Source organism: Artemia franciscana, chromosome 16 (assembly GCF_032884065.1).
Source record: "Artemia franciscana chromosome 16, ASM3288406v1, whole genome shotgun sequence".
NCBI lineage: Eukaryota > Metazoa > Arthropoda > Branchiopoda > Anostraca > Artemiidae > Artemia > Artemia franciscana.
The window spans coordinates 19,261,768-19,289,133 of NC_088878.1; the positions used below are offsets into that span (position 1 = coordinate 19,261,768).

Genomic DNA, 27,366 nt, shown 5'->3' on the forward strand with positions numbered 1-27,366 from the left:
TAGTTGGCAACTATTCCTATCTTTTTCCGATTCTTACTCACGTCAAGCATTCTTGCACTGTTCATTGGGATGCAAGGAGGATAATATTTACTGACAGCTGCTGTTTCGAGAGACTACGAGATATATTGTTTCAACAAATTACCAAGTAGTAACGGAATCGCTACCCGAAAACTAGCTTGGCCTCAAATTGGGGAAAACAAAAACCCGAGTAATTGCTGGAGCCTAAGAAACCGTTTTCTAGTTAATACATTGCAAAGCAACACTCCTATATTATTTCCGATTAAAATTAATGTTTGTTTCATAATGCTGCATGGAAATATTGAAAAATTTCCCACGTATAACTTCAACCGCTTTTTTCTCGGAGGAACCAATTGGTTCCTTCACATTTTTTCTTAGTCGAAAAGGCAAGTTAATTTAAAAAAAGTTCTTGTAGCAAATTCCTTAGTTAGACATCAAAAAAGTTATTTCAATTCTTGATTAAATGTTTACCCTGAATATCTATGATACAATATAGCCTAGCTAAAGAGACTCCCCCCTTCAATAGAATCGCTAGAGTCTATGGTTTGAAATAATGTTGACATTTTCATTTTCAGTTAGTTTTAACTTATGCCAGCTATGGTTATAAAATGTATCAAAAATGCTATAATTTTATTGAGTAAATTTGTATCTAGAAAAAACACACAAGGACTACCTAGAAAACCATGAAAGATAATTCTCCAATTGTTTCTTTTTGGGCCTTATGGGCTAAATTTTCGAGGCACAGATTAGCTAATTGGCAACTTTTCCATGTCTTTTTCCAATTATCACTCATGGCAATTATTAATGCACTAATCATTGAAAAATAAGGAGGATGCACTTTGCCAACAGTTTCTATTACTAGCTTGTTCACCTGTGAGTCCAAGCAACTTTGGTCCTTGATTTTACATAGAAGTCCAGTGGACATTGTCCATCATGAGCCAGCCCAAAATTAATCCGATTATTCATCCCTTGGCTCTATGACGATATACTTAATTTCTGCCCTAGAAACATAATTTTTTTACAATCCTAAAAATGGCATATGCCAGATTTGCCCCTCACTCAGACTATCTGTCATGGTTTATTTCTCCAATTAGCCATAACTTGATGCCAAAAATCAACGGACTTAGTCTCGACCGTCGGCTTTTAAGCTCGTTGGACCAACGTTCCATGTCTGCATTTCTAGCATTTTCTGTTCTAAAAAGTTATAATCGGATATAGGCCAAGCCTATGAGGCTTATAAATGATTTTTTTAGCGAAAGGGTTTTCAGCTACCAAATGAATCGAAAATGAAATTTATAGACACTAAAGCCTTGTCTTGACTCACATCATTCATGATTGGCTCTCCAGTCAAAGATGGTCCTCCTGCTGGCAGATTATGTGATGTCAATCAAGACGACGCTTAACTGCTTTCATCTGATAAAAATTATCCTAAAACTTGAAAGGAAGATCATGAGATTCTAGTCCAGACGTTTTGACCTAGGAAATTTTCAATGAAAGAATTTAATAATGTTTAATTACTAATTGACAAAATAATTCATAACTTCGGTCATTAGGACGGTGGAATTCCAGTCGACCAGGTAAATCAATCGAACAATGCTCAAATTAAATCAACCTTATTTGCTGTTCAACAGCAACAGAGATAAAATGCTTGCTAAATCATGACAAATTCATTGAAATTCAGAGTAAAATGCTCTTTGGCTTGAAAAATTAGTACTGATGAGTTTTGAATATCACATTTTCACCACTAATGAAAAGCAAAGAAGAATTGAAAAGGTATGTCATGTTTTTGCCAGTTTTCTTTCTAGGCTAGCCTGCTCAGGATTTAGCTAATGTTCAAATTGTGAGCTAAATAGCTCTACTGCTTATAATAACCACTCATATTAGGGTTTAGCTATATTCTAGAGTGAGCTAGAATCAACAATAGGCTGGTTCATTTTTTTTAATGCTTCAAAGTTTAGCCATGGCCAGTCAATCATGTCTAGAAGGATAACTTCAGGAATATTGTGGGTTAACTTAAACTTGCCCAGAGAACCAACTGAAGAGAATGAAATATGTTAAGAAAACAATTTTTTCTTCATAGCCTAGTATGCAGAATAATCACAGATAACACTTTTTGCATGCAGTCTTACTATAGCCTAATTTACCCATAACCCCTCTAGTGTGCAAATATATAGCCCAGAGTATAGCTAGTCTGCATGTAAATGTGTAAACCTTTGTTATGCTGCATATCATGAAGTAAGAATTGTTTCCTTTTCCATAAAATTGACAAAGAATTAGGCTATAAGGATATTTATTTATTATTAATACTAAATAAAGTAAGCTTTAATCAAGTTTGTCTGCTAAATGTAATAAAAAAAAGTGACTTCTTGCTATCTCAGAAAGGGGTTAGGTTAGGAAAATGAAACTTTTAGGGATGGTTCTACAGGCTAAAGTATATCCTGGGAAGGTATTTTAAAGTACCCACCTCTACTCCTTCTCCTTCTAGAGGGCCAACTACATGACAGGTCTTACCTATTGAAGTTTTGACAAAACAACATTTTATCTTAATTTTCAGTTACCAGTTTCTTTTTCTCTGCCTTTAGTTCTGAAAATATAATTCCTGTTATTTGAGTAAAATTCTGAGACATATCAACATTTTTTTTTCAAAATTTAAGAAATGTATTTGCATATCTTTAAAACCTTATAAATTGGGATTAAGCAAAGTCTTGAAGCTGAAAACTATTTTGTTGTACTTCATTCAAGCAGAAGATATATTTTGCAAGGTTTTACTTTTATAACACACATATTTCTAAAGGTCATCAAAGGTCAGGACCCTCTAGAGGGAGAAGGAGTAGAGGTGGGTACTATACCATCCCAAGATGTACTTTAGCCTGTATACCCATCTCTGAAAGCTCATTTTCCTAATCAACCCCTTTCCTAGATAGCAAGAAGTTACTAAGCTAGAATTTTGCCAAAAAAAGATAAGAGGATGTTGATAACATAATACACATATATATGAAAAATAACACACTATGAAAGCACAGAGATCACAAAACAACTAATACAAAATACAAAACAAAAAACTCAATACAGATTATGATAAGACCTAGTATAGAAATATGTAGATGCCAAACTACCTATATTTCACTCCAAAAATACAGTAAGCTATAATCCTGTTATAACAGATATATCAACAACTACAACAAATGTTAACAAATAATATTATAAAGGATTTAAAAATGATTTACCTTAAATTACATGTCCAGCAAGATAAGGTTACTTTGAAAATGTGTTTCTGCTAGTTTTGTTTTGAGTGCATTTATAGGCTATTATCTGTTAGAAATGTTTTAGGTAGAAGATAATTCCATGGCTTCCAGACCCAGCTATTAAATCAATGTTGGCCTATTTTCCTTTGAAAGTAAAGGATATAATTTATGAGAATGATAATGGGTCCTATTGTCATCATTGAATATGAAGAACTGGGATATACTTATATTATCAATGCCTTTGATTGTATAGAATGTGCTAATAATGTCTACACTATCCCTTTGAAATCAAATGCTTGGTAATCCTAGCCTATGCAGTCTATTTTCAATCAGCAAATGTTTCAAATATGGTATAAGCTTAGTTGGTCTTTGCTGTATTTTTTCAACCCTTGTTCTGTCTTTTTTATTCAATGGATACTGACAACCAATATTTGAGTATAGGTTGAACTGTTGGTCTATAAATGGCAATGAATGAATAGAAACTAAACTTACAAAAAGTACATTTGAGACATAATAGTTGATAGTTTGCCTAATGTGTTACTTGAGTTACTTCAGAAACATGCCTGTCAAACATAAGACTAGAATCAAAATGAACACCAAGGTCATGGATATTTTCAATAGGTAAAATAGAATGACCAGCAAGATGATAATGGTAACTTTGAGCTACTCCACAAAAGTAATGGATGATAATTTCCAACCTGATTTTCCTGCTGCTGGTTTTTGGTTAAGCTCCTCTTTCAGAGCTTTATACTTTTTCTTTTGAGCTAGCTCCAGTTTTGTGCAATTGTGCAAAAAATTATAATATGGGTATGATGATTTTATGCTGTTAAGATTGCCACTCAAGAAAAAAGGAAGCAGTATCACATTATATGGGGCTATGGAAAAAGAGTTTGATTTAACAATTTTTGTTATTCAATCTTCCCAAACAAACTGGAAATGAGCATCTGACAGGGCAGTTCTGCAAAATTACTTCATTCAGGAGGTTCAAGTCCACCTCATTTTCACTCTTCTTAGTAGTACAGTTCAGATCTTCTTGAAGTTCAAATGCAACAAAAATTTTCTGCTTCATGACCTAATCTTCCAGTATATCATTGGATGTTTCTTTGCTATTTATTTAATCTTTTGACTTTTTACTAAGGTTATCAAACTTAACGCAGTGTAGTAGTGTGCTTCTCTACATCCTCAACAGAACATTTGACAGAATCTTCTGTTTCTAGCTTTGTTAATTGATCACTTATTGGTTTCAGTAGTTTTTCAAATTTATTTTGAAGCTTTGTTTTGATTGTTGAAAATGAAGACCTAATTTTGCTCTTTATTATGTCTTTTATCTCACTAGGTGTTATTCCTTGGGTTCCAGAACCCTTTTGCTTACAGATAGGACAATGCCAGATTGACCCAAGACAACATGTCATCTTGGTAAACAAATCATACTCTGACTTTGGTATTTCAATGCATAACCATGCATCACACATATCACATGCAAGGGCACAGCCATCATCCTTTAGCCCTATTAAATAGAAAAAACAAGTTTTTTTAAATGAAAGTAAGGAGCAACATTAAAACTTAAAATGAACAAAAATTACTCTATATATGAAAGGGGCTTTTCCTCCTCAATGCCCCACTCTTTACGCTAAAGTTGACTCTTTCTCTTACCTCTACTTTTTAAAACAGTAAGAAACTTTAGCATAAAGAGCAGGGCGTTGAGGAAGAAAAGCCCCTTTAATATACAGAGTAATTTCTGTTTGTTTTAAATTTTTATGTTGCTCCTTACTTTCATTTAAAAAAACTTGTTTTTTTTTGTTTAATTTCTGGAAGTTTTTCAATTAATGCATGTTTTGATCTTGGCTCTTGGCACATAAGTAATTAAAACAAAATTTGCATATTAATTAATTGTAATTATTGGGAGACTTTGAGAAAAAAGGAGTGAAGGAGGAGGCCCAGTTCCCCTCCAATTTTTTGATTACTTAAAAAGGCAAGTAGAACTTTTATTATTTTTTACAAACGTTTTCATTGATAAAAATTATACATAACTTACAAATTAACTTACATAACAAACTTCTATATCTGTATGCTTTATTGTGTATATGAGGGGGTTCAACCCTTGTTGATACCTTGCTCTTTACACTAAAGCTTAAATGTCCCAATTCCTTAAGAATGACCTCTGAATCACAAAGGCCATAGAATAAATAGTAGAAATTACTAAAAAAATACTTTAGCATAAAGAGCGAGTTATAATGAGGAGGTAAACCCCTCATATGCATTATAATTTTTGTTTGTTAAGTTTTAATGCTGCTCCTTACTTTCAGTAGAAAAAACTTTTCATATTTATTTTTACATTGTTTATTCAAATAATACAAGAAAATCCTGCACCCCTTCATTGAAATTCTCTTCCCCCATGAAAAGTTCCTCCATGGAAATATCCTCCCACGTAACCCCCCCTAAACCAAACAAAATACCCCTGAAAACGTCTGTACATTTCCCAGTAACCATTACTATATGTAAACACAGGTCAAAGTTTGTAACTTGCAGCCCCTCCCACAGGGACTGCAGGGGAGAAAGTTGTCTCTAAAGATACAGTTATTAGGTTTTTTGACTATGGTGAAAAAATGGCTATCTCAGAATTTTGATCTGTTGACTTTTGGGAAAAAATTAGCATGGGAGGGGGCCTAGGTGCCCTCCAATTTTTTTGGTCACTTAAAAAGGGCACTAGAACTTTTCATTTCCATTAGAATGAGCCCTCTCGAGACATTCTAGGACCACTCAGTTGATACAATCACCCTGGAAAAAAAAACAAATAAACACACATCCATGATCTGTCTTCTGGCAAAAAATGCGAAATTCCACATTTTTGTAGATAGGATCTTGAAACTTCTACAATAAGGTTCTCTGATACGCTGAATCTGATGGTGTGATTTTCATTAAGATTGTATGACTTTTAGGGGGTATTTCCCCCTATTTTCTAAAATGAGGCAAATTTTCTCAGGCTCGTAACTTTTGATGGGTATAACTGATCTTGATGAAACTTATATATTGAAAATAAGCATTATAATGCCATTCTTTTGATGCAACTATTGGTATCAAAATTCCATTTTTTAGAATTTTGGTTACTATTGAGCCTTGTCACTCCTTACTACACTTCATTACCATGAACTGTTTGATATCACATGCTTTGCAGATCTTTTCTTGGTGATTCTCTCTGATGCTTGCTGCTCATTTCCAATTCACACCAGACTACTACAGTGCTTTTTGAGTGTATGACAACAATGCTCACACATAGAATTCAAAATTTGTTCCAAACATCCTTCCAGGGGAATAAAATAATTAGTGTCAGTATAGGTAGCACTAAACATAAGCAAAATGGGCCCAAGAAATTGCTGACGCCTTGAATTAGTTGTTTATGTCAATACTCACACCCCTAGACACTGCTCTGTTCCCAACCCCACCACATTATGTAATTAATACTAAAGCATCTCCAATAATAATGGATAAGGCTGAGCTTGAATCTCAGCTTAAAAAGTTTAATCCAAATAAGTCTGTTGCACCAGATGACATTCATCCTCGAGTCTTAAAAGAAGTCCATGCTCAATTAGTGCTGCTACTCTGAAGGCTCTTCAAAAAGTCTATTGATGCCAAAATGGAAAGTTGCCCAAATCTGGTCAAAACACAAAGCAGAAAACAGGACCAAAGCTACCAATCATTGGTCAATTACTTCTGCTTTTAGAAAAATCCTTGAAGGCATTATAAATACTGCTATTCTTAAACATTTGGTCACAAATAACCTTCTATTAAAACAACAATATGGATTCTGACCAGGTATATCTGTTGAAACAAATCTGATTGACTCATACAATCACATAACTGAGCTCCTTGACCAAGGTCTCCCATTAGATGTGATTCTGCTTTTCTTTGCTGAAGCCTGTCATCAAAGGTTCCAGTTGACACTGAAGGCAATTAGTATGGAAGAGGGTGTAGTCAGCTGGATAATGTCTTTCCTGAAGGAAAGAAAGCAGTGGGTCAAAGTCTTTGATTATGGTACTAGAGTTTTCTACTCTGAAATAGCAGATGTGTTAAGTGGATTGCCCCAAGGAACTGTCTTGGGGCCTATACTCTTTAATAGCTACATTAACAATGCCACAAGAAACATTAACAATAAACTTAGCCTGTATGCTGATGACTTGAAACTCATTGTGTCTATTGAAACACAGCAGGGAGTGGCCTCATTACAGTCAGACAGCTTTTGCAAATTGGCCAACATATAGAGGCTTGAGTTTAATGTTGAAAAGTGCAAGGTCATCCATATTGAAGGAAGTAACCCATGATGACAATTTTCAATTTCATTAAATGAAATTTAAATTTTGGAAAGGGGTTAGGTTTAGAAAATAAAACTTTAAGTAATAAATCCAGAGCCAAAAGCTTACCCAAGGAATGTTTTGCCAAGCTACTATGTTTACCCCCTTTCTGATTTCTAAGACTTAGAAATTTGCCTACTTGACAGGCCTATGCCTTTCAGAATTTTGACATAACAACTTTATACCTTAATTTTCAGTGTTTTTTTTCTCTGGTGTTAGTTTTGAAAATGAAATTCCTATTATTTGAGTTGCATTTTAAGCCATATTAATGTTTTTTTTTCTCTAAATTTCGGAAAATTATTTATAGTTTTTTAAACCTCATAGAATGGGATTGAACAAAATTGTGAAGCTGAAAATACTTTGTTTTGGCAGATGATCTATCTTGCAAGGTTTCACTTATATGACACAAAGATATTTAAAGATCAATGCCCTCTAGAGGGAGAAAGAATAGAGGTAGGTCAATGCCCTCTAGAGGGAGAAAGAGTAGAGGTAGGTACTTCAAAATATCTTTCCAGGACATAGTTGAGTCTGTGGATCTATCCCTGAAAGTTTCATTTTCCTAACCTAACCCCTTTTCAAGATAGAAAAAATAGCTTGTCCAGAATTTTACCAAAAATTCAAACTTTAGCATAAGTAAGGGACTGAGAAGGGGGTGCAACCTCTTGAATATGGGATAATTTCTGTTCATTTCAAGTTTTAATGTTGCTCATTTCTTTTAGTTGAATCAACTTTTTTTTATTTGTAAACAATTTTTTCATCATGCCATGCTACTCTCAAAGTTGCAATATTTACCTATGGTTTCCTTTATATTCAATATGTAGATCACTTGACAATAAATTTTTCATTTTTTATTAAATAATTGAACTCTGAATAAGTTATTTTCCAAATTTTAAAAGTACCCCTCCTCTGTCTGTCAAAAATTTTCTCCCCATGGAAAATTCTCTATATCTAATAGTGATTGCTACATATTTGTAAGTAATTATAAAGGGCTGAATTAATTACTTTAGCTCTTTTCACAAAGACTAGGGGGGGGGGTCATGTCATCCCCAGAAGAATTTGGGTCTTTCAACTATGTTTGACCAAACAGCCATTTCAAACTTTGATTGGATCTATTTGGGATAAAAAGGCGTTTGGAAGAGGCACCTTGCTGTCCAATCTTTTTGGCCACTTAAAATGGAGTACAGAACAAACAGGAATTACAATAAATAGCCAAGTCAAACTTAAGACAAGCAAACTACTACACACAGGACAAACACAAACAGGACACCCAATAGTTGGCTTTAACACAGGACAAACACAAACAGGACACCCAATAGTTGGCTTTAAAACAGGACTGTGGAGTCACAGTTTGAGTTTTAGTAAATTTTTGCTGAATGGAGTTGGAATTTGTAGAATGAAAATCTCTGATGTCAGAGTCTGATAAAACTTTTAACATAACTGACCCCACAGCCCTGATCAATGAAAAGTGTCATTCAATAAGTAACAAGACAAATTGTTGTAAATCAGAAACTTGTTCTTAAATCAATATAATAATTTCAGTGTGTCAAGTTTCTCATCAGCTGTTTGAGAGTATCTGGTAATCTTAACTGCAGATGCATGTAGTTAATAATGACAAGTCTGCTTGAGCATTGCGCCACAGAAGAACAATACTCAGTGATTAGATTTTTAGTGGCAAAAGGTATCAAAGGTAGTGAAATCCAAGAAATAAATGTTGAAAGTGTACAGGAATAATTGTTTGAATAGTTAAAATGTTTACAATTGATAGAACAGTTTAAAAGTGGCCATCTAAGTGTTTGTGATGAACAGTGAATTGGATGACTAATTGAAGCTGCAGCTTTCTCCATTGAACATTGGATTAACATGCAAAGTCAGGACAACAGGGCAATTACTGCTAAAGAGATAGCCGAAGAAGTGTATGCAAGTGGGATGGAACTGTCACATAAAACATTCAGAGTAAGCTGCAGTGCAAGATAACTTGAACAAGCTGGGCTCCAAGACAACCAATGGATACCTATAAAGAAAGTCGGCTTCAAATCAGTCAACAGCTGAAAGAACAAACTTTATTTAAAAAATAAAAAATTTCAGTAGAATTGTAACATATGATGAAACATGGATACACCATTTTGAATCAAAGTCTAAGCAACAAGCCTTGAGTGGAAGCATACAGGTTCTCTCACTTGAAAAAAAAGTCAAGACTCAGGCCTTTGAACCATCAAGCTTAATGAACCATCAACAGCCAGTATTAAAGAAATATACTCACAAACAACATAGTGACTTCCATTAGAATGAAACATTGTGGACTCTTGATTAAAGATATAATTTTGATTCATGACAATATGCACCAACATGTGGTACTGCTAGCTTAAGAAACACAGCAAAACTAGGTTGGGAAATCCTTACACATCCCCACTTCAGCCATGACCTTGCTGTTCATTAAAGACAATGAACTAAGGGTATGAATGTTGCTGGGTATTATGTTGAAAAATACTTGTAGCTTGATCTGTATTAAATAAATCCTTTCTGAGCTATAACAGTTTGTCTCATCACCTATTGAATGACCCTCATATATTAAACTTTTAATCTATATTTCATTTGTTCTTTTTAGTAATCTTGGTCGTTATCATAATTTTCTTTCTTCTTTGTTCATGTTATGGAAGATTTAAACACACAGTTCAAAATAAAAATTGCTTTCAATAAAGTGCAAAGTACATTCTGGTCTTTAGAAGGCAGTATTTAGCCATGCTCCTGTTTGTGGTAGGTTCTGTTTGTTTCATGATTTACTTCATTATTTATTATAATTTCTGTCTATTTTGGGTTTTATTTATTTATTGATAGTGATTTATGTTTGGTTTATGCTTGAATTACTGTTGGATTTATTTCTGCTCATCTTAAGGCTAATTTAGCTCTTTGATTTTCTTTGAAGAACTTCATTTGTGAATAAAAGTTGATAAGTAATTTGTTATAGAAATGGGAAGGCAAAGGGATCATTTATTCCTACTCTATGTCTGAGTATGAATATTCCACATTTGAATTTGGATGATTAATGTATTATTTGAACACTCAAATTCAAATAAATAACTCTGGATAATCTCACAATATAAAGAAAGGCGTTAGGCAGATAAATACATGAACATTTAATGGGGAGTGTGTGGGTAGAATCTAATTTGGAGAAGTATGGGGGCAAAGCTTATTGAAAGTGCAGAAATAAACAAAAAATATTGGAAATATGGGGATATTTTTCTATATACAAGCAATTGTAATTTAGAATAAAATTTGAATTAAATGGCACTAGTACTTACGACAAAACAAGAAAAAAAAAAACTTGAGACTATAAGTTATTAAATGCTGACATATAAAGAGGAACAAACAAATTGGTGAAATGATTTGTATTGTGAGCCGGCAATTCTAGTCTCACTTTGATAGCTGACCTTGTGTTCATTTTTTTCCTTATAACTTGTGGTAGTATCTCTATGTTTTTATTGCTAAGAAGAAATTGACCAAATTTACAGATCAACCAAAAAGTCGTTCATGAAGGGACAGTAGTTGTAGGATAGATAAAGCTGATTCAATTTTACAAATGCATCTGAAGGAATAACTTTGAATGCTCTTTTTTGTAATGACTCGAGTTGATTGCTTAAGTTACTTTTATTGTTAACTTGAGGGCCCCATATAGGGTAAGCATACTCAAGAATTGGTCGATGTATGTGAGATAAGCCATCTTAAGTTGGGATACTTTTAGCAATTGTATCAACATGAGTATTAAACATGCAGTCAACGCTTTATGTGATACCAAGAATTGCAGCCAAAGATACACTAGAATACAATGGTGTCCCTCTTAAGAGGATTAAAATGAATGATTTTTGTTTTTCCTTTGTTGATTTGAAGGAATTTGATAGTACAATAGTCTTTAAAGTTGTTCATTATTGCGTCACTGAATTGGGGAACTGTCTTAGGGTTTTTAATGAAATATTTAAGAAGAACTGACAAGTGTCTACATACTTAAACCTGTCCTCAAACTCAGAAAGGACAATGTTTATAACTGCTAAAAACAACAGTACTGCAAGTTTCATGCCTTGTGGAGCACCAAATGTGAGCTCAGCCCACATGGAGACTCAGTCCCTGTCTCCAGTGAAAAGCCTGTAGACGCACTGGAAACAGTCTTGCAAAAAATTGATCACTAAAAGGAGAATATGCTTGTGCCTACCCATTGCGTGTAAATTTGTCACAGCTATAAAATGACAAATAAGATCAAAGGCTTTTCAGTAATCCACTAGGAGAAGATTGACAGTCACACTTCCATTGTCAAGCAAATCAACAATAAGGTTATACATTCTCACTCAGTAAACAGCTGTGTTGCTTCTTTTCAAGCATGTGTACTGATATGGGTTAAGAGAAGGAGAAACCTGTGACATCAGCTCACAGTATAGAAACGTTTCTACCACCTTAGATAGGTTTTGGGCTATTGAGATAGGTTTGAGTTGGTTGCAAAATTTGGGGCCCTTCACTTTGGGTATGACACGAATGTATTTTCTCTCCCAAGCACTAGGGAACACTTGCTCTTGTAAACACTGTTTAATAATGAAGGAGAGTCTCTCTCGGGGTAATAGACCAAAGCAACTATCAAACACAAGAGTCTTCTTAATGAATATGTTAGTTTACATTCCATCCACAATATCTTGGGGTGAAGTCACAATTTTGATGGTAGATCATCCCAAAAATAAAGTCCTACAATGCCTCCACAATGATTTAGGCTATGGTTGCAACAAGCATTAAAGCAGCCAGTGCAGCCTTCAATGCTTGCTGACTCAGAAGTGATGTCCCAGCATTCGCTTATTGTTGTGATAGAGGCATCGTTCTGCTTGATTACAACTTTTAGTTCAGTGATTTTTGTTAAAGGAATGCACTTTAAACATGAAGCTATTTGGCAGCCTTTGTTTAGCGGAAAAATACTGAGATGTAGAGCAGGTGGTGTTTGGTCACAGTCGCTAATCACAACCAATTTGCTATAACAAGGAGTCACCACAGGCGACATCTCATGAGCTGGAAAGCAATGCACTGGTACTAGGCAACTTGGTCTACATGGCAAGGCAACTTAGTCTTGGTCCTAGTTGAAATTAACAGTGGTATCTTCATCCCCTTTTTGAGTCTACCTCCACGTTTCCTGTGGTGAGAGTGTTTGATAGAGGCTGTTGCTATGGTAAAGCCATCTCGTGGCGCTTTTATAATTCAAATTCGAGTAACCTACAAAATGTAGATGGTGCCACCACCAAGCGAGGTGAATAATGTTCAAATAGGGTGATCTTCTTGTATTTAACTTGCATGACCATAGCACTAAGCAAAGTTAGGAATTCTAAGTCTTTGGTTACTTGTACTTTCACTGCAGGAAAATTGGAAAAAAACAGCACAAAACAAGCCAAATTGAAATGATGAGGGTCAGCTATTTCATAGCATTCACAGCTCCATCCTATCATTTCACATGTGTTCTTAACTGCCATGCAAGTCAAGAACGCATGGCAAAAGAGGTTACATGTCCCCCTCCTAACAGCACTTTAGTTTCCATAGTGCAAGGAACAATGCAATTTTTCTTTTTAGACCTAGACGCCCATGAAATTTGCCTCACCTCTGTCCAATATGACCCAGGAATGAATGCCCTACTGTAAGTTTGATGTAACAAAATCTGATGTGCTTTAAATATAGCATTCAAGGAATGAAAAGACTTATTTAAGACTTATTTATTCATGTTTGTAACAAACAATAAAATTTTCTATTCAAATGCTATGAAAAACATTTAACCAATAACATGTCTGGTATTACCAGTTGTCTATGTATATTGCACTCTGAAGAAATTTCAAACAAAGGCACTTGTCACAATTTAGTGAGAAGAGCGGGGGCTTCATGGGGTGACAGTCCCCAATACACGGGGTAATTTGTTTTTGTTTTCAGTGTTTATGCCTCTCTTTATTTTCATTTGGAAAAATCGTTTGATTTTTATTTATTTTGCTACAGAGATGATTTTCACTTTAAATATTTTGGTGGGTTTCCCTGGAAGGGCCTCAAAGCTTGATTTGCTAGGATGGTGAACCAAGAGCTGTAATTTTACTTTTAGCTTATTGAAGCCAATAGGCACAAATAGCTAATATTCAAGCAACATTTCAATAATAATTTCTACTCCCATGTAAGGGTTGAAGCTCCTTTAAATTAGTTTAACAATGAGTTCCAAGGGCCTGTCTGGGCCATGATGTTATCCCCATAGCAGATGAATGTATGTTGAGGCCTTTCATCAGATTCATGTCCCTAAGTTCTTTTTTGTAAATGTTTCCAACACATCTGGGTTTTAATGAATTACTCATCAAGAAGCAAGTTATTGAAACAAGATGAGATTTTTTCAACATGAAAAAATTTGAAAGTTATTTACTTGAGAATATATTTCGAATAAATTATATTGTTTATTAAGAAAATTATTATCTGTCAAAACAAAACTAAAATATTTTCTGGAATTGTTCTATGGAAAGTGCAATGGTGGAATTTTTTGGACTCAACACAAAAAAGATTCAGTTTTTCATGATTCGTAATATGTACTAAATTGACAAAACGAAAAAACAGTAGAGAAGGGAGAAACGAGGATAATACGAGCCAGTGAAAACGTGGACTATAGTGTAAATATTTTGGTCTAGATCTCCACTTGACTGCCTTCAGTCAATGATAATGAAATAAAAATTACTAATAAAAATCGAAGGATAGCCTAATATAAAAAATCAAACCTTAAAACAAACAAAGAACTAAAATATGAAAAAAAAATTTTTTTCGTTTTGTCACAATTAGCCAGTGTGGTCTCAGAAATTATTTATGTACTAAATTCAAAAGAATAAGAGAAACTTGCCCATGTTTTCATGCATCAAAATTTCTCAGAAGAATCTACAAACTTTATCTCTCTTTTTTTCCTTTTGTTCATCCTTTTTTGTTCATCCTTTTTTGTTCATCGACAGAATGGCTTTTAGTTGTAAAAAGGGCTTAGAAAATAATTAATTTTTTCTTTGCCCAACAATTTTTTGGTTAATTCTTTCTTTATCTTTATGCAAAAGAAATTTTCTATTATTATGTGATCTTCATTCATAGTTTTTAATTAATCAGTAACTTGTCTATATTCAAATAAAACATTATCTATTGCATTTTCTTTTTTCAGAGATATTGCTCGGTTAAAAAATGACCTGAGCAGTATAGCTCTAAGTGATGAAGTACTCATTGCCAAGATAGAAGATCTCCAAGAATGCTATGGTTGCCTATTATTACAAGATTTGGATCAGTCACTTGATGATAAAATTGAACTTGACCTGTGGAACTATTGCTTTAAGGGACCTATTTCAAAATTTCAATCTAAGATGTCTAACCGAAAGGTAAGAAAGCTTATTTACTTTGTTTTAGAAGGTATTGAAAAAGTCACGATATTAAAATAAAAAGTTTTGACCTCATTTTGGGAAAATGTAATATGTAGTGCACACACCTATATGGAAGGAAGGGCGGGGGATTGTGTTGTCTGAAGGACTCTGTTGTTTCTCCTGAGAAAGAAATAGTGTTGACAAGACAAGTTTTTCCAATTTGTACCTCACTATCTCAGACCACTACATTCAAGAGGCAGTGTTCTAAATATTCATTATTAGCTTTGCACAGTTAGTGCAGAACCAGAGGAGATATGAGCCACGAAAATTAGGGATTAGAAAGAGAATGCTTGAATTTTTGGCAAGTAGTGTCTGCTGGAATCCTGTTAGAAACATAAGAATGAGTTTCATGGGGTGATGGAGAGAGCCTGGCAGATGTCATTAATGAGAACCCTCAAAAACAAAATGAGAAATATCTTGCGATAAATCTTTTGGTTGCACAATCATGTGTTATGGCAGCATTTGCAATCTTGTCATCAGTGGGTTCCCAACCATGCCAATGTGCCTTTGGATGTAGTGGTGACTTGTTGGTGTTTCATGGGAAAGTGAGCTGAATAATATGATAAAAAGTATGAGAAACATGAGTGTCCAATTTGTTTGAGAAGCTACATGCTAGGAATTCAAGAGGGAATTGAGAGCCAGATTAAAGATGGTAATCCTATGATTTTTAGGATAAATTTGAGGTATGTTCAAAAGCTGTAAAAGACTTCAAAGTTTCAAAAGTCAGAATTCCTGGAACTATTCAACTCTGAACCTGCTAGCACCTGGACTATAAAGGCAAGCACTGTATAGCTTTTAGGGCAGTCTCCTTGACTCTGGGTACTTATTTACCAAATATGAAGCAAATCTAGGGGGTAGAATTATTATCCATTGATAAGTGATGTAAATGCTAATAGTCAGAAAATTAAATATAGTACTAACCCTTGCGATTTAAAATTATTGTTGATGAGTCACTGAGTTTTATTGGTTGTATTGCATTGATGAGTAGAATGTTTGATGAGTAGAATAGAAACTTAAGAATGTTTTTGTTATTAGAAAGTTGAGGCTATTTGCTTTGCAATATTTTAATAATGTTGTATTTCCATGTTGTATGTATGCTATTGTTTGTCTTGGTTAGCACATTTTGTAAGTCACCTTGTTCCTACTTAGAATATACAGAAAATGTCTTAGATTTTGATAGTGGCAGCTGGAAGTTGTCAGTAAAGCGTTGTTACTCTGAATTTGGGACATTTTCTTGTGAATTTGTAAATTCTATAATACTTTATTTAAGTATAATCATCATTGTGAATTTTGCTTCTTTTTTCAATGCTCTCTACATGTGTGTCTCTTCACAATTGTGAAGCTCGAAAACCATTGGTTAACAGTTGGTTACTCAAAGACCATTAGTTGTAACTACTTGATTGAGATTTAATATAATACATTTGGTGCCTATAGTTTGGGAAGGCTTGGTCAATGAGTCAAGATCGTGTAATGTTCTATAGGAATTCCGTAATTCACTGTAGTAGTATTGTTTTGAAGTTTGGTGTGTTTTTCTTAGCCATTTAAGCTGTTAATTTTTTTCTCACATGGCTGACAGTATGTTTGTATAGATATAGTGTTAATTTCTTAGGTAGTTTGGGTGGCTCAAGCTGGTAATTCAACTTCTTTTTGTATTCTTATTCTTTCTCATATTTTAATCCTTATTTTGCTTTATTTCTTTTCATTAATGTTGTTAGTATGTGTAGTCCCTTACAAGCTGTAGCCTCGGAGAATTGTCATTAATGCATTTTTGTTTAAAGTGAATAAACCTCATACCTAATTAATCTTGCGAACAAAATGGGCCTATGACCAGTAGGAAAAAGGAGAATAATTAAACAAATGTTTCGCTTGTATCAAACAAGCCGTCATCAGGGCGGAGAAGGAAGATTTTAAGACAAAGCTGCATAAAAAAAAAGAGAAAATTTAAAATCAAGGAAGAAAAAGGGAAACAATCAAACCAGATCTACACAATTGCTACTCCATTATACAAACCCACTCCACTCCTCTGAACGACAACATAGGAGCAACTGAACAACTGTTGCTCAGAAGAATTACTTTTATTGTTTGTTCTACTTCTTTGTTTTGTTTTGTCGACTAGCAGTTGTTTATATTTGGTTTGATTTTATTTATTTTTTGCTTTTCTTATACAGCTTTGTTTTGAATTCTTTCTTCTCTATGTTGAGGATGCCCTATTTGATATTTCTTCTTTGTTTCGTCATGGTAAACTAGTTTGGCTTTAGATCTTTGTTTATTAATTCAATGTAAACCAATCTTTATACTTGTCTTCCTCCACCTCTATCAGGTAAAACCTTGCAGCACAAAGGATTAACATGCAGCAAAGAAATCCTCTTAGCAAAGGATTTATGTTTTTCAGAAGTCTTTGCAGGTAATAGAATTATTGAGTAATGTTTAACATAAAGGAACACACTGGAGTGTTGAATAGTTTATGGTTGTAACAAAATCATTCCTGAGTTTCCTCTACCCAAGGAAAATGTTAAGCATCCCGTATAATATCCAGTCAAGTAAACTGGTGCAACGCTTTAGTTGTATATCTGGCACATAATCAGGGAAAATATGCCATTGATTTTCTAATGGCAGATATTTGAATCCAACTTTCAATGTCAGATCATGTCTTATCTTTAAGGTTGGTAGATCTAACGCCCCGAGGCTGTCTTCATAAGTGACATTCTGGGCTCCGAGAAAAAATTAGCACAGTCGCTTTTGGATACCCTCGAGCTTACCAATTTGACAAAAGGTGAGGCCAGGGTGCCAAACCTGGCAAGTGTATGTATTCCACATTTGGTCTGGTGTTAATTGCAAAACATAAATTTTAGTTGCTTGGGGGGAATCGCGAATCAACGTAATCTGGCTGACGACCATAACAACAAGGCATATTTCTGAACTATTGGATTTGACGGGAAAATGCTATTTCAGTTCGCTGTCAAGCGCAACACTAATGATTTTAACCTTTTCCTGAACAGTGAGGCTAATTTCTACAAGAGACGGCAATTGACGTCTTATTATGACATTTATTACAACAATTTTAGATTGGTTTACAATTTGTTTATGATCGTGTAAGTCACTCGTCAATGTAGGAAATACCTGCGAGGACGAAGGTTGTGTTAACTGGGACGAAATAATTTTTAGTGTCAGACTAGACAATTCGTCTGCGAACTTGTAACAATTCAGCTTTTTAAATTGATTGAACCGATATTCTATGTTCTTGGCTCTTCCCACTTGTCTTGTCAGAAGTGATTGAAGGCTGAATACCTTAACTCCCTTTAAAATCTAGCCCTTTTCAAGTACCATTATGTATTCTTCAAAAATTTCTTGTTTATAATTAGCTTTTGATCTTACTTTCTAGGATCCGAAATACAGAGAACTGAAGTCAAGATATCAGCATATACTAGAGTTATCAATGGGGTTTTACCTTAGTCTACTTGAATCCTTAAAAGAGCAAAATGACCTGGCATTTCCAGAACAGAAAAAGTAAGTTTTTTTTTATAAGACTTAATTGAATTCAACCAAATATGTTTATGCTGAGAATTTCATATTTATCTATATATACCTTGTTTATCTGTATATTGTTTTACCTTTGTTGTTAAAATATCTTCTTTTTTTTTCAAGTTGTCGGTGGCAGTGTATTGCAGTTGAGTGGCCGAGTGCTCTGTATTTTGGAACACACTGTGCTTTTGAGTCCTAATAGCTGTATTTTTTGTATAGCTTCTAATATGGTTAGTTGAACAACATCCTTTTTTTGGGGTTGGGGGGGGGTCTTTAAAGTGCGGGAGAAACTTAGACTTAACTCTAGACTATTGTTTAATTGTTATTGTTTCTTCTTTTTTTTTCGTTTATAAGAAAGGTGATCAAAATGGGCCATTTACTTGATTTCCTTAGGAAGCAAGTTACTTACCATGGTGCTACTCATTAGACTAAGAGATGGTATAGGTAAGGTCCAAAAGAGGAACAGTATGGTTTTAGGACAGAGAGAGAATGTGCCGACCAACTTTTTACAGTTAGATTAATGATTGAGAAGTGTCATCAATGTCGATTATCAGCCCTCTTTTTTTCTGAGTTTTATAGATAATGAACAGACATTCAATTCAGCTAATAGATGAGCTTACAGGAGTCTCTTTTTGTATGGCATTTGAGAAAAGTATGCTATAGTGATTAATGCTGTACATGATAATACTGTTGCTGTGATTAAGGTAGGAAGTGAGGTCACTAGTTAGTTTGGCTTACAGTCAGAAGTTAAGCAGGGCTGTATCTTATCCATATTTAAATAGATTATTTTGGTGGACTTTTTCCTAAGCAACACAGCAAAAGCTATGGGAGGAAGGCATGGTATTAAATAAAAAGGTAACTTCAGATTATACAAATGCCTTACATTATACAAATAATTTGAGCTTCCTGTATGAAAATGTTAATGGAATTAATACTAAGAAGACAAATTTGCTTAATTTATGGATAAATATGGATGTTGTAATGATGCTAGGCAACAAGTAGATTGACCAAGTGGATGGTTTTACTTAAGATCAGTAAGGATGTTGGATGCAGTGAAGATATAAAAAGAAGAGTAGCCAACTTTTTGTTATCAATTTTTATTTGTAGTTTGAAAAAAGGTGGGAAAGATTAGTCTTCGAACTAAGATACTATGACCAAGTACTTAATATGTTGAGGAAAAGGTGGAAACAGGGCCGGGTTTAATACTTTGACGCTCCTAGGCTGAAGTGTTTTTGCCTCTTCATTTTTGCGAGACTTTTGGGAAATATCCTAAAATTTGGGGATAATGGAAGCATTGAACAGATTGCAACTCATGAGCCAAAATTTATTAGAGAGAGGAGTGATAGCGAACTCTTATCTACCCTTCTTGGGAGATAGCTGACAGTTTATAAGTGGCTACAGAATTCCTGTGTCGTTTTAAAATCACCTTTTGTTAAAAGACTGCGTGGTTGTGGAGTGAACATGGCACTTTGACGATAAATCACACCAATCCAGTTTTTTTTCTACGAAATAAATTACTCAGTGCTAATTTATTCCGTCCCCTGGCATTGGGTGTACCTAAACCGGGGCCTAGTGGGCCTATTGATAAATCCAGGCCTGCATATAAGATGTTTTTCAGAGGAATTATCTAAGGGTAGTTTTAGGTACTTGTTTGAATGACCGCATATTAACGAATGTGTTTCACGAAAAATCCACCTCGATCCCGCTTCTTAGGCCAATAAAAAAAATGTAAATACGGCTGGTAATATTTAGGGGCAAACCAAAGGAAAGGGTTAAAGGAAATTGGAACTTTCAAGGAAGGACTGAAGCCTTAATTAAGTAGGGTGAAAGAGGAGTGTCCTCAAATGTGTTGGCCTCAGGCAGCTTGTTCCTGCGACCGGTTGCTCGTTCGTTATTTCTAGGTCCAGAAATTTTTTATATGCTAATCATTGCTTGGTTATATCCCCTTCTTCTTATAACGAAATGACTACACCATCATCAAAAATTGCCAATGAATACAAGCTCTTCACAATAGTAGCTCAAATATAAGTGGCTGGCAAAGGCTCCAAGTAAATGCTGGCATTTGAGACTTTCTCCTTATGCCCTGTCTTGTTTCTTAGAAACTTCTTGTTCTAACAGCTAATCATTGTTAACAGTCATTAGCATAGAATTCCAAGTAGTTCTCTAGTGTTTTTTCTCTACTAAGCCTTGGTATTTGATGTTTTTACAAACTCGTTTTATTGTATTCAAATACTCATGTTGACGATTTTTCCTGCAAAGTAAGTCCATGTAGTGTTTGTGGAATAAAACTTATTTCAATGAAGTAAAGCATTAGCGGAATGTATACCTCTGTTGCTAAGTTTTCATTGTTTTTCTTTTTTCTTTTTTTTTCTCTTTATCTTTTCTAGAATTGTGCTAAATCACGCTCTATGATAATGTTGGCTGTACCCTCGTGATGTTCTTTTGTTTTTCTGATCTATTTATGCTAGGAAAAATACGCTGAATTATATTTTGTATAAATTTCTGTGTATATTTTTTCAACTGGAAAATTTGTTTCTGATACGACTAAAGTGGAACATGTAACAGAATTGCCAGAATTGTTTGCTATGCTGTCCTCAAAGCCTCAAAGTCGTTTGATCGGCATACATCTTTCTGCATTCACAGGTGGGACACAGGGACACAACTACAATGGCGCGTAACGACTTACGCGCGCGGGGGGGCTTGGGGGGGGGGCCGAAGCGCCCACACCAACTAGGTGTTGGGGTGGCGCTTCGCGCCACCCCAACAGCTAGTATATATATATATATATATATATATATATATATATATATATATATATATATATATATATATATATATATATATATATATATATATATATATATATATATATATATATATGCTTTTTATTTGTTTTAGGGACGGAAGTAAGTTCATAATTTTAAAGAAACAAAGAATACCAGCCATTAACGAGCCTTCAAGAAGTTCACTTTTATATCTGACCCAACATGTTTACATTCACTTGGGAGATCTCGCCCGATATCGACGTTTTCTAGAAGAAGCGGAAGCATATTACAAGCAAGCTGTTGGTGTAGAGCCATCTAACGGCCATGCCTATAATCAACTAGCGCTATTAGAGGCAGCAGGTGGAATCCAACTGTCTGTTGTTTTCTATTATGTGCGAAGTGTTTGTGTCAAACATCCCTTTCCACCTGGAATGGCTAATTTGGAAAAGGTCTATTCAAAACTCATGGAGGGAGAGTAAGTTTTTTTCTAAAGGATTCAGTATTTCTCTTCTCTAAAATTAATGTAATATGTATAAAAAGCAACAAATTGAATTTTGATTTTACCAGATTAGGTGGTAGATACTTTTGTATATTGAAGCATGAATATGCAGAAATGGAAAGGTAGTGGCATCCTAGATACCACCAATCAGTATAGTTTGGCTAATGTACCTGTACATATTGCTGAATTGAGAGGGGGACTTATCCCTAAGATTAGTCTAAGGGGCTTTCCCTGGGAAATTCAAGCCTAAACATACGCTGAAATTACCCAAATAAAAATTGGTTATGCAAACCTATAAGGCTGATAATATTATTTCGTGCATATAAAACAAAGCAAAAAATGTACACAACGAGTTTCAATTTTCGATAGCTGATCTAAAGGGGTGTCTAGATTAATTCTTGTCTAGCTTAAAATTCTTTAGTAGATATTCTCCTTTTCATTTGCCTTGGAGTCTTACCATAGACATTTGATGTTTCTTCTTTTTTTTCTTTTTTTTTTCTTTTCTTTTTTTTTTTTGTACGTCTCGACAAGCAAAAAGAAACAAGCCCGAAACTATTTGAGTACAAAAACATGGAGGACTTTACTATAGGCAGATACTCTACTGGTCCATTCATAGATTACTCACATTAATGAGATTCCAAGCTAAAAAAAAAATCTTTTCAAGTAAAATGTTCTTGTGTTGTCTAATATCCCAGTGTATAGCTACTTGTCTTTATGAGCAAGTGTTATTAAAGAATTTTATGCTTAAATTAATTTGATTTACTACCAGGAATAATTCTTCTTTTAAATTTGAAACAACGGGGTAGCATATTATATACGTGGTGAAGAAAATAATCGGCTTGCTTAAGCAGGTAACAGTGTGAAGGGTTGTTACATGGCAGCACGGCTCCTACCTCCGGGCACATGTTTTTGTGCATTGAGCTTTTTGGTGATCGTACGAAGCAATCATGCTAGTTATGTGTAACTTTTGTCAGTAAAATATCCTTTACGTATGTAAGAGCTCACCAATTAGATCTTTTTGGGAGGGAGGGGGGGGGGGAGAATCTGATTATGTTTTGTTCGTTTATGTAATAAAACTAAAAAAAAAATGTGATCTTTTCAGGCCTATGCAATTTTAATATACGAGAAATAACATGTGATTTTGGGACTTTAATCCTGGAGCAGGGTCACCCGTAGTTGTTTCCAAACAAATAGTCAATATGTTTCCAAACATATATATATATATATATATATATATATATATATATATATATATATATATATATATATATATATATATATATATATATATATATATATATATATATATATATATATATAAATATATACACTGGTGTAGCTCCACAATTTTTATTTCGGAGGGATGGTTAAGAGGATCTGGGTAGTCAGGAGGCATAAGATACTTGTGAAAACTTGTGAAAAGTACAAACCTAAATATCTATTCAGTATGTCTGAAAAATTGTTTAATAATGGGCACTGAGCACACAATGGAAAAAAATACAGGTGGATCGTACCTGCCCTAGATGTCCTGTAGCACATTTTTCTTCAAGCAATAGTGAAAAAGTTACTATTTAGTAAAGATGCTATTCGGTTAAATCTAAAACATTACGCAATACATAATAAACAATACACACACATCAAACAAACATAAAATTAATTAGCAGGCTCAGTTTTTAATCAGGGTGTTAGCAGCAAGTTCCTGCATACGACAGAAGTGAAGCGTAAACAAGTACTTTTTGGTGGGTGATGGCGAATTTCATATAAGCTCGGCTTTTTTTGATAGCTTTACTGCTTATATTAAAATGCTTATTCGCCTTCAATTTTGATCAACTCTCACACTCAGCAAAGGAGACTAAATCTCGCAATGGAACTGTTCTCTATTCCAACAGCCTCGTGCATCACGTCCTCCAATTGATCAGTGATCGCGTCATTCGGTTGATTAATTATCGCATCATTGCATGCGATTTGAAAATGGTGTTGTAGCAAAGTAAAAATTATCCGCTTTGAATTGCCATTGTCGAAAACTTTAAAAGGAAAATTACAACCCCAATCATGAACAACAAATAAAATCACTTTTTTGCATGGGTAGTACCAAAATGTCCTCATTTTTCTCGTAATTTTTTTAGGTCGCTAATTTTTTTTTGGGGTCATTCGATTGGTCGCTGTCAGACCACTGGAATATCATAGAGAGCTGTTTAAGGGTTCATTATTATCGTTATATCTTATCGTTCTTCATAAATTTTATTCGATAAAGCCGTCATAAAGTGTCATATGATACCTAAAAGCGCAATTTGGGTGACATTTCTGGAATGGAAAGGCTGGGCTGGGCGCATGGACATCTTAGAAAGCTAATTATTGATTAATTTATAAATTAATTGTCATATTTAATCGCTTTAAATTATACTTTCGGTTGTTTTTCCATTTTTTGAATGAAAATAAAAAAAGGGTCTTGTCAAATGAAAATTTGCACGGACAAATTTCCCGCGGAAGATTCTCCGCCCCTGCTGAAACTCTCCTTGAAAAATTCTCCCCCACCTGAAAATTTTCCTCACATTTAAAATAACGGTCCTTTGTTTAAAAGTATTCGACAAATAAAAATAATTCGGAATAAACAAACGTTAAATTACAAATTATTAACTTAGGGCATTGTTTGATAAAGAATTTCTAGAAAATCTGTGTTATTCTTGACAGTATTGCGGCAGAAACCTTTCATTAATTAAAACCGGCCAGGGGTGCGAATCGAAGAAAAAATTGACACCTAGTATTTGAAAATTACCTTCCTCTTTGTAACTTTTTAACTATGTCTAGGAAAACTACCTAAGTTTTATCTTGTGGGAATCAAGGTATGGGGGGAGGGTATACATGTTCGGAGAGGGGGAAAGGGAGTGCACTGAATATCGTTTTTATGTGTAAGTTTTCTTCACCTAGCAAAGTTCGGTCCCATAGTACTTTATGTTAAAACTGATAACAATATAAAGAATATGGGTTGATGTGCATACAAACTTTCTAAATGTGAGAAAAAGATATATATTGTTCTAATTCACTTTATCCTGCTTACAGCAGATATTTCGTGCAGCGTGGTAATACAGAGATAAATATCCGTCAAGTAACGCCGTCATTGCTTGAAATACGGATACTTTAAGTAATAATTCTTAGTAAATTTATGTCAATTCTTTTAGTGGAGCGGGTTAAAAGAAATATATATTGAAAATTTAAAATAGCGAGATGTCAGCATGGTATTATGAATAGAGGTAATCTTGCATTAATGGGTTAGTATATGAATCTAAACCTAAAGAATAGGACGTTATCAGCCCTTATTAGGTGTTTCAATTACAAATAAGAGAATTTACAGCATTATTTGAGTAGCGATTGAACGTAAAGATTATAACAATTAAATTATTCCTGGAGCAAATTTCCTTCCGACTTCCCTGATCATACTGCCACCTATCTTATCTAACTAGTTATAATGCGAATATTATTGCAAAAAGCACTAAATCATATTTTCTTCTTCGTTTCATTCGGGAAACTATATTCACTCTGTGTGTACATTTTTTATTTTTCAATGATTCTTTTTCTTTTCTGTTTGCAGACGTAAAGGGTGTATTCATATCCACTTTCGAACGTTCTAAGATAATAAAATCTAGTCTTGAACTGATAGATTTAGGGAATAAAAGAACCTGATAAAAATAATTCAAACTGGGCAAACGTGGTAAAACAGGAAGTATAGAACAACTTCGCAATTTTCCCATTAACTAGGGTCATCTATTGTCTTGATGATAAGGTTCTATAGTGCGGAATCAGAAGTTTCAAAGGCGGTAACATATTAGAAAGTGTAATGGACACCTTTTTTTGTGTGTTTTTTTATAATAAAATGAGCATTGATTAATTGAAAAAAAATCTTTTGGAACTAAAGAGCAAGATTGAAACTTAAAATGAGCCACAGTTCTAAAGTTACTTCATAAATTATAGTTGTTTTTTTTTATCAAATTATTGGGAGAGTAGCTGCTCTCTTGGCCCCTGGTACAACGCCTTTGTATATATGTATCTACTTAATGTAGTTTTAACTGTGTATTTTTAATTTCAGTCCGAAGCTAAGTGGAAAGGCTCGTTTGAATGTATCTGACTTTGTGACGTGTTTCTTGACGTGCATGGCACATTTATACAGCATGATTGGGTTAAACAGGGTCGTTCCTTTGGGTCGTCTCCTGGGATCGTCTCTATCTGCCTTAGTTGCTGTTGAAGCATTTTCAGCTTGGAAGCTTGTTCAGGTATTTTGCGTGTCATATTTATCCTTAAACCTTTGGCATTACATCAAATGACCACATGTCCGCTTTCTTAATTTTGTATCAAAATTAAAAAAAAAAAAAATTGTACAATCAAAGTTTTCTCAGAAAGATTCAATCTTTGTCGCATGCTCTAACCTCTTTCGAACTGCCCAAATAATCACGATGAGACAGAAGGGAGAAGATTGAAATTCACTCGGTGGTCGCCACAAACTCTTTTGTCAAAACGATTATTTATTTCTAAGATTTATTCACTTTTTTTATGGCACTTGGTATTAACCAAGTGACATATAGCAGTCGCCAATTCTGTCGGTCTGTCTGTCGGTCCCGGTTTTGCTACTTTAGGCACTTCCAGGTAAGCTAGGACGATGAAATTTGGCAAGCGTATCAGGGACCGGACCAGATTAAATTAGAAATAGTCGTTTTCCCGATTTGACCATCTGGGGGGGAGTGGGGGCCCGGTTAATTCGGAAAAAATAGAAAAAATGAAGTATTTTTAACTTATCAGCGGGTGATTGGATCTTAATGAAATTTGATGTTTGGAATGATATTGTGTCTCAGAGCTCTTATTTTAAATCCCGACTGGGTCTGATGACATTGGGGGGAGTTGGAGGGGGAAAACCTAAAATCTTGGAAAACACTTAGAGTAGAGGGATCGGGATGAAACTTGATGGGAAAAATAAGCGCAAGTCCCAGATACATGATTGACATAATCGGAACTGATTTGCTCTCTTTGGGGTAGTTGGGGGGGGGGAGTTATTCTTAAAAATTAGAAAAATGAGGTATTTTCAACTTACGAACGGGTGATCGGATCTCAATGAAATTTGATGTTTAGAAGGATATCGTGTCTTAGAGCTCTTATTTTAAATTCCGATCGGATCTGGTGATGGGGGCGGGGAGTTGGGAGGGGGAAACCTAAAACTTGGAAAACACTTAGAGTGGAGGGATCGGGATGAAACATGGTGGGAAAAATAAACACAAGTCCTAGATAGATGATTGACATAATCGGAACGGATCCGCTCTCTTTTGGGTAGTTGGGGGCGGGGGTATTTCAGAAAAAAAAAATGAGGTATTTTTAACTTACGAACGGGTGATCGGATCTCAATGAAATTTGATATTTAGAAGGATATCGTGGCTCAGAGCTCTTATTTTAAACCCAACCGGATCTGGTGACATTGGGGGGGGGGGAGTTGGGAGGGAGAAACCTAAAAATTGGAAAACACTTAGAGTGGAGGGATCGGGATGAAAC

The 27,366-nt window shown here is 34.6% G+C and overlaps 1 protein-coding gene across 1 annotated transcript in view; it reads left to right on the plus strand.

Moving 5' to 3' along the window:
- Positions 1-1,631: 1,631 nt before the first annotated feature.
- LOC136037179 (nonsense-mediated mRNA decay factor SMG7-like) overlaps positions 1,632-27,366 on the plus strand; it is a 45,007-nt gene continuing 19,272 nt past the window's right edge. Inside the window, exons 1-5 of the mRNA XM_065719731.1 lie at positions 1,632-1,791; positions 14,796-15,006; positions 18,431-18,555; positions 21,469-21,810; positions 25,919-26,102. Of these exons, the coding sequence (XP_065575803.1) occupies positions 1,766-1,791; positions 14,796-15,006; positions 18,431-18,555; positions 21,469-21,810; positions 25,919-26,102 (888 nt within the window). The 5' untranslated portion in view covers positions 1,632-1,765. The remainder of the gene's footprint in view (positions 1,792-14,795; positions 15,007-18,430; positions 18,556-21,468; positions 21,811-25,918; positions 26,103-27,366) is intronic.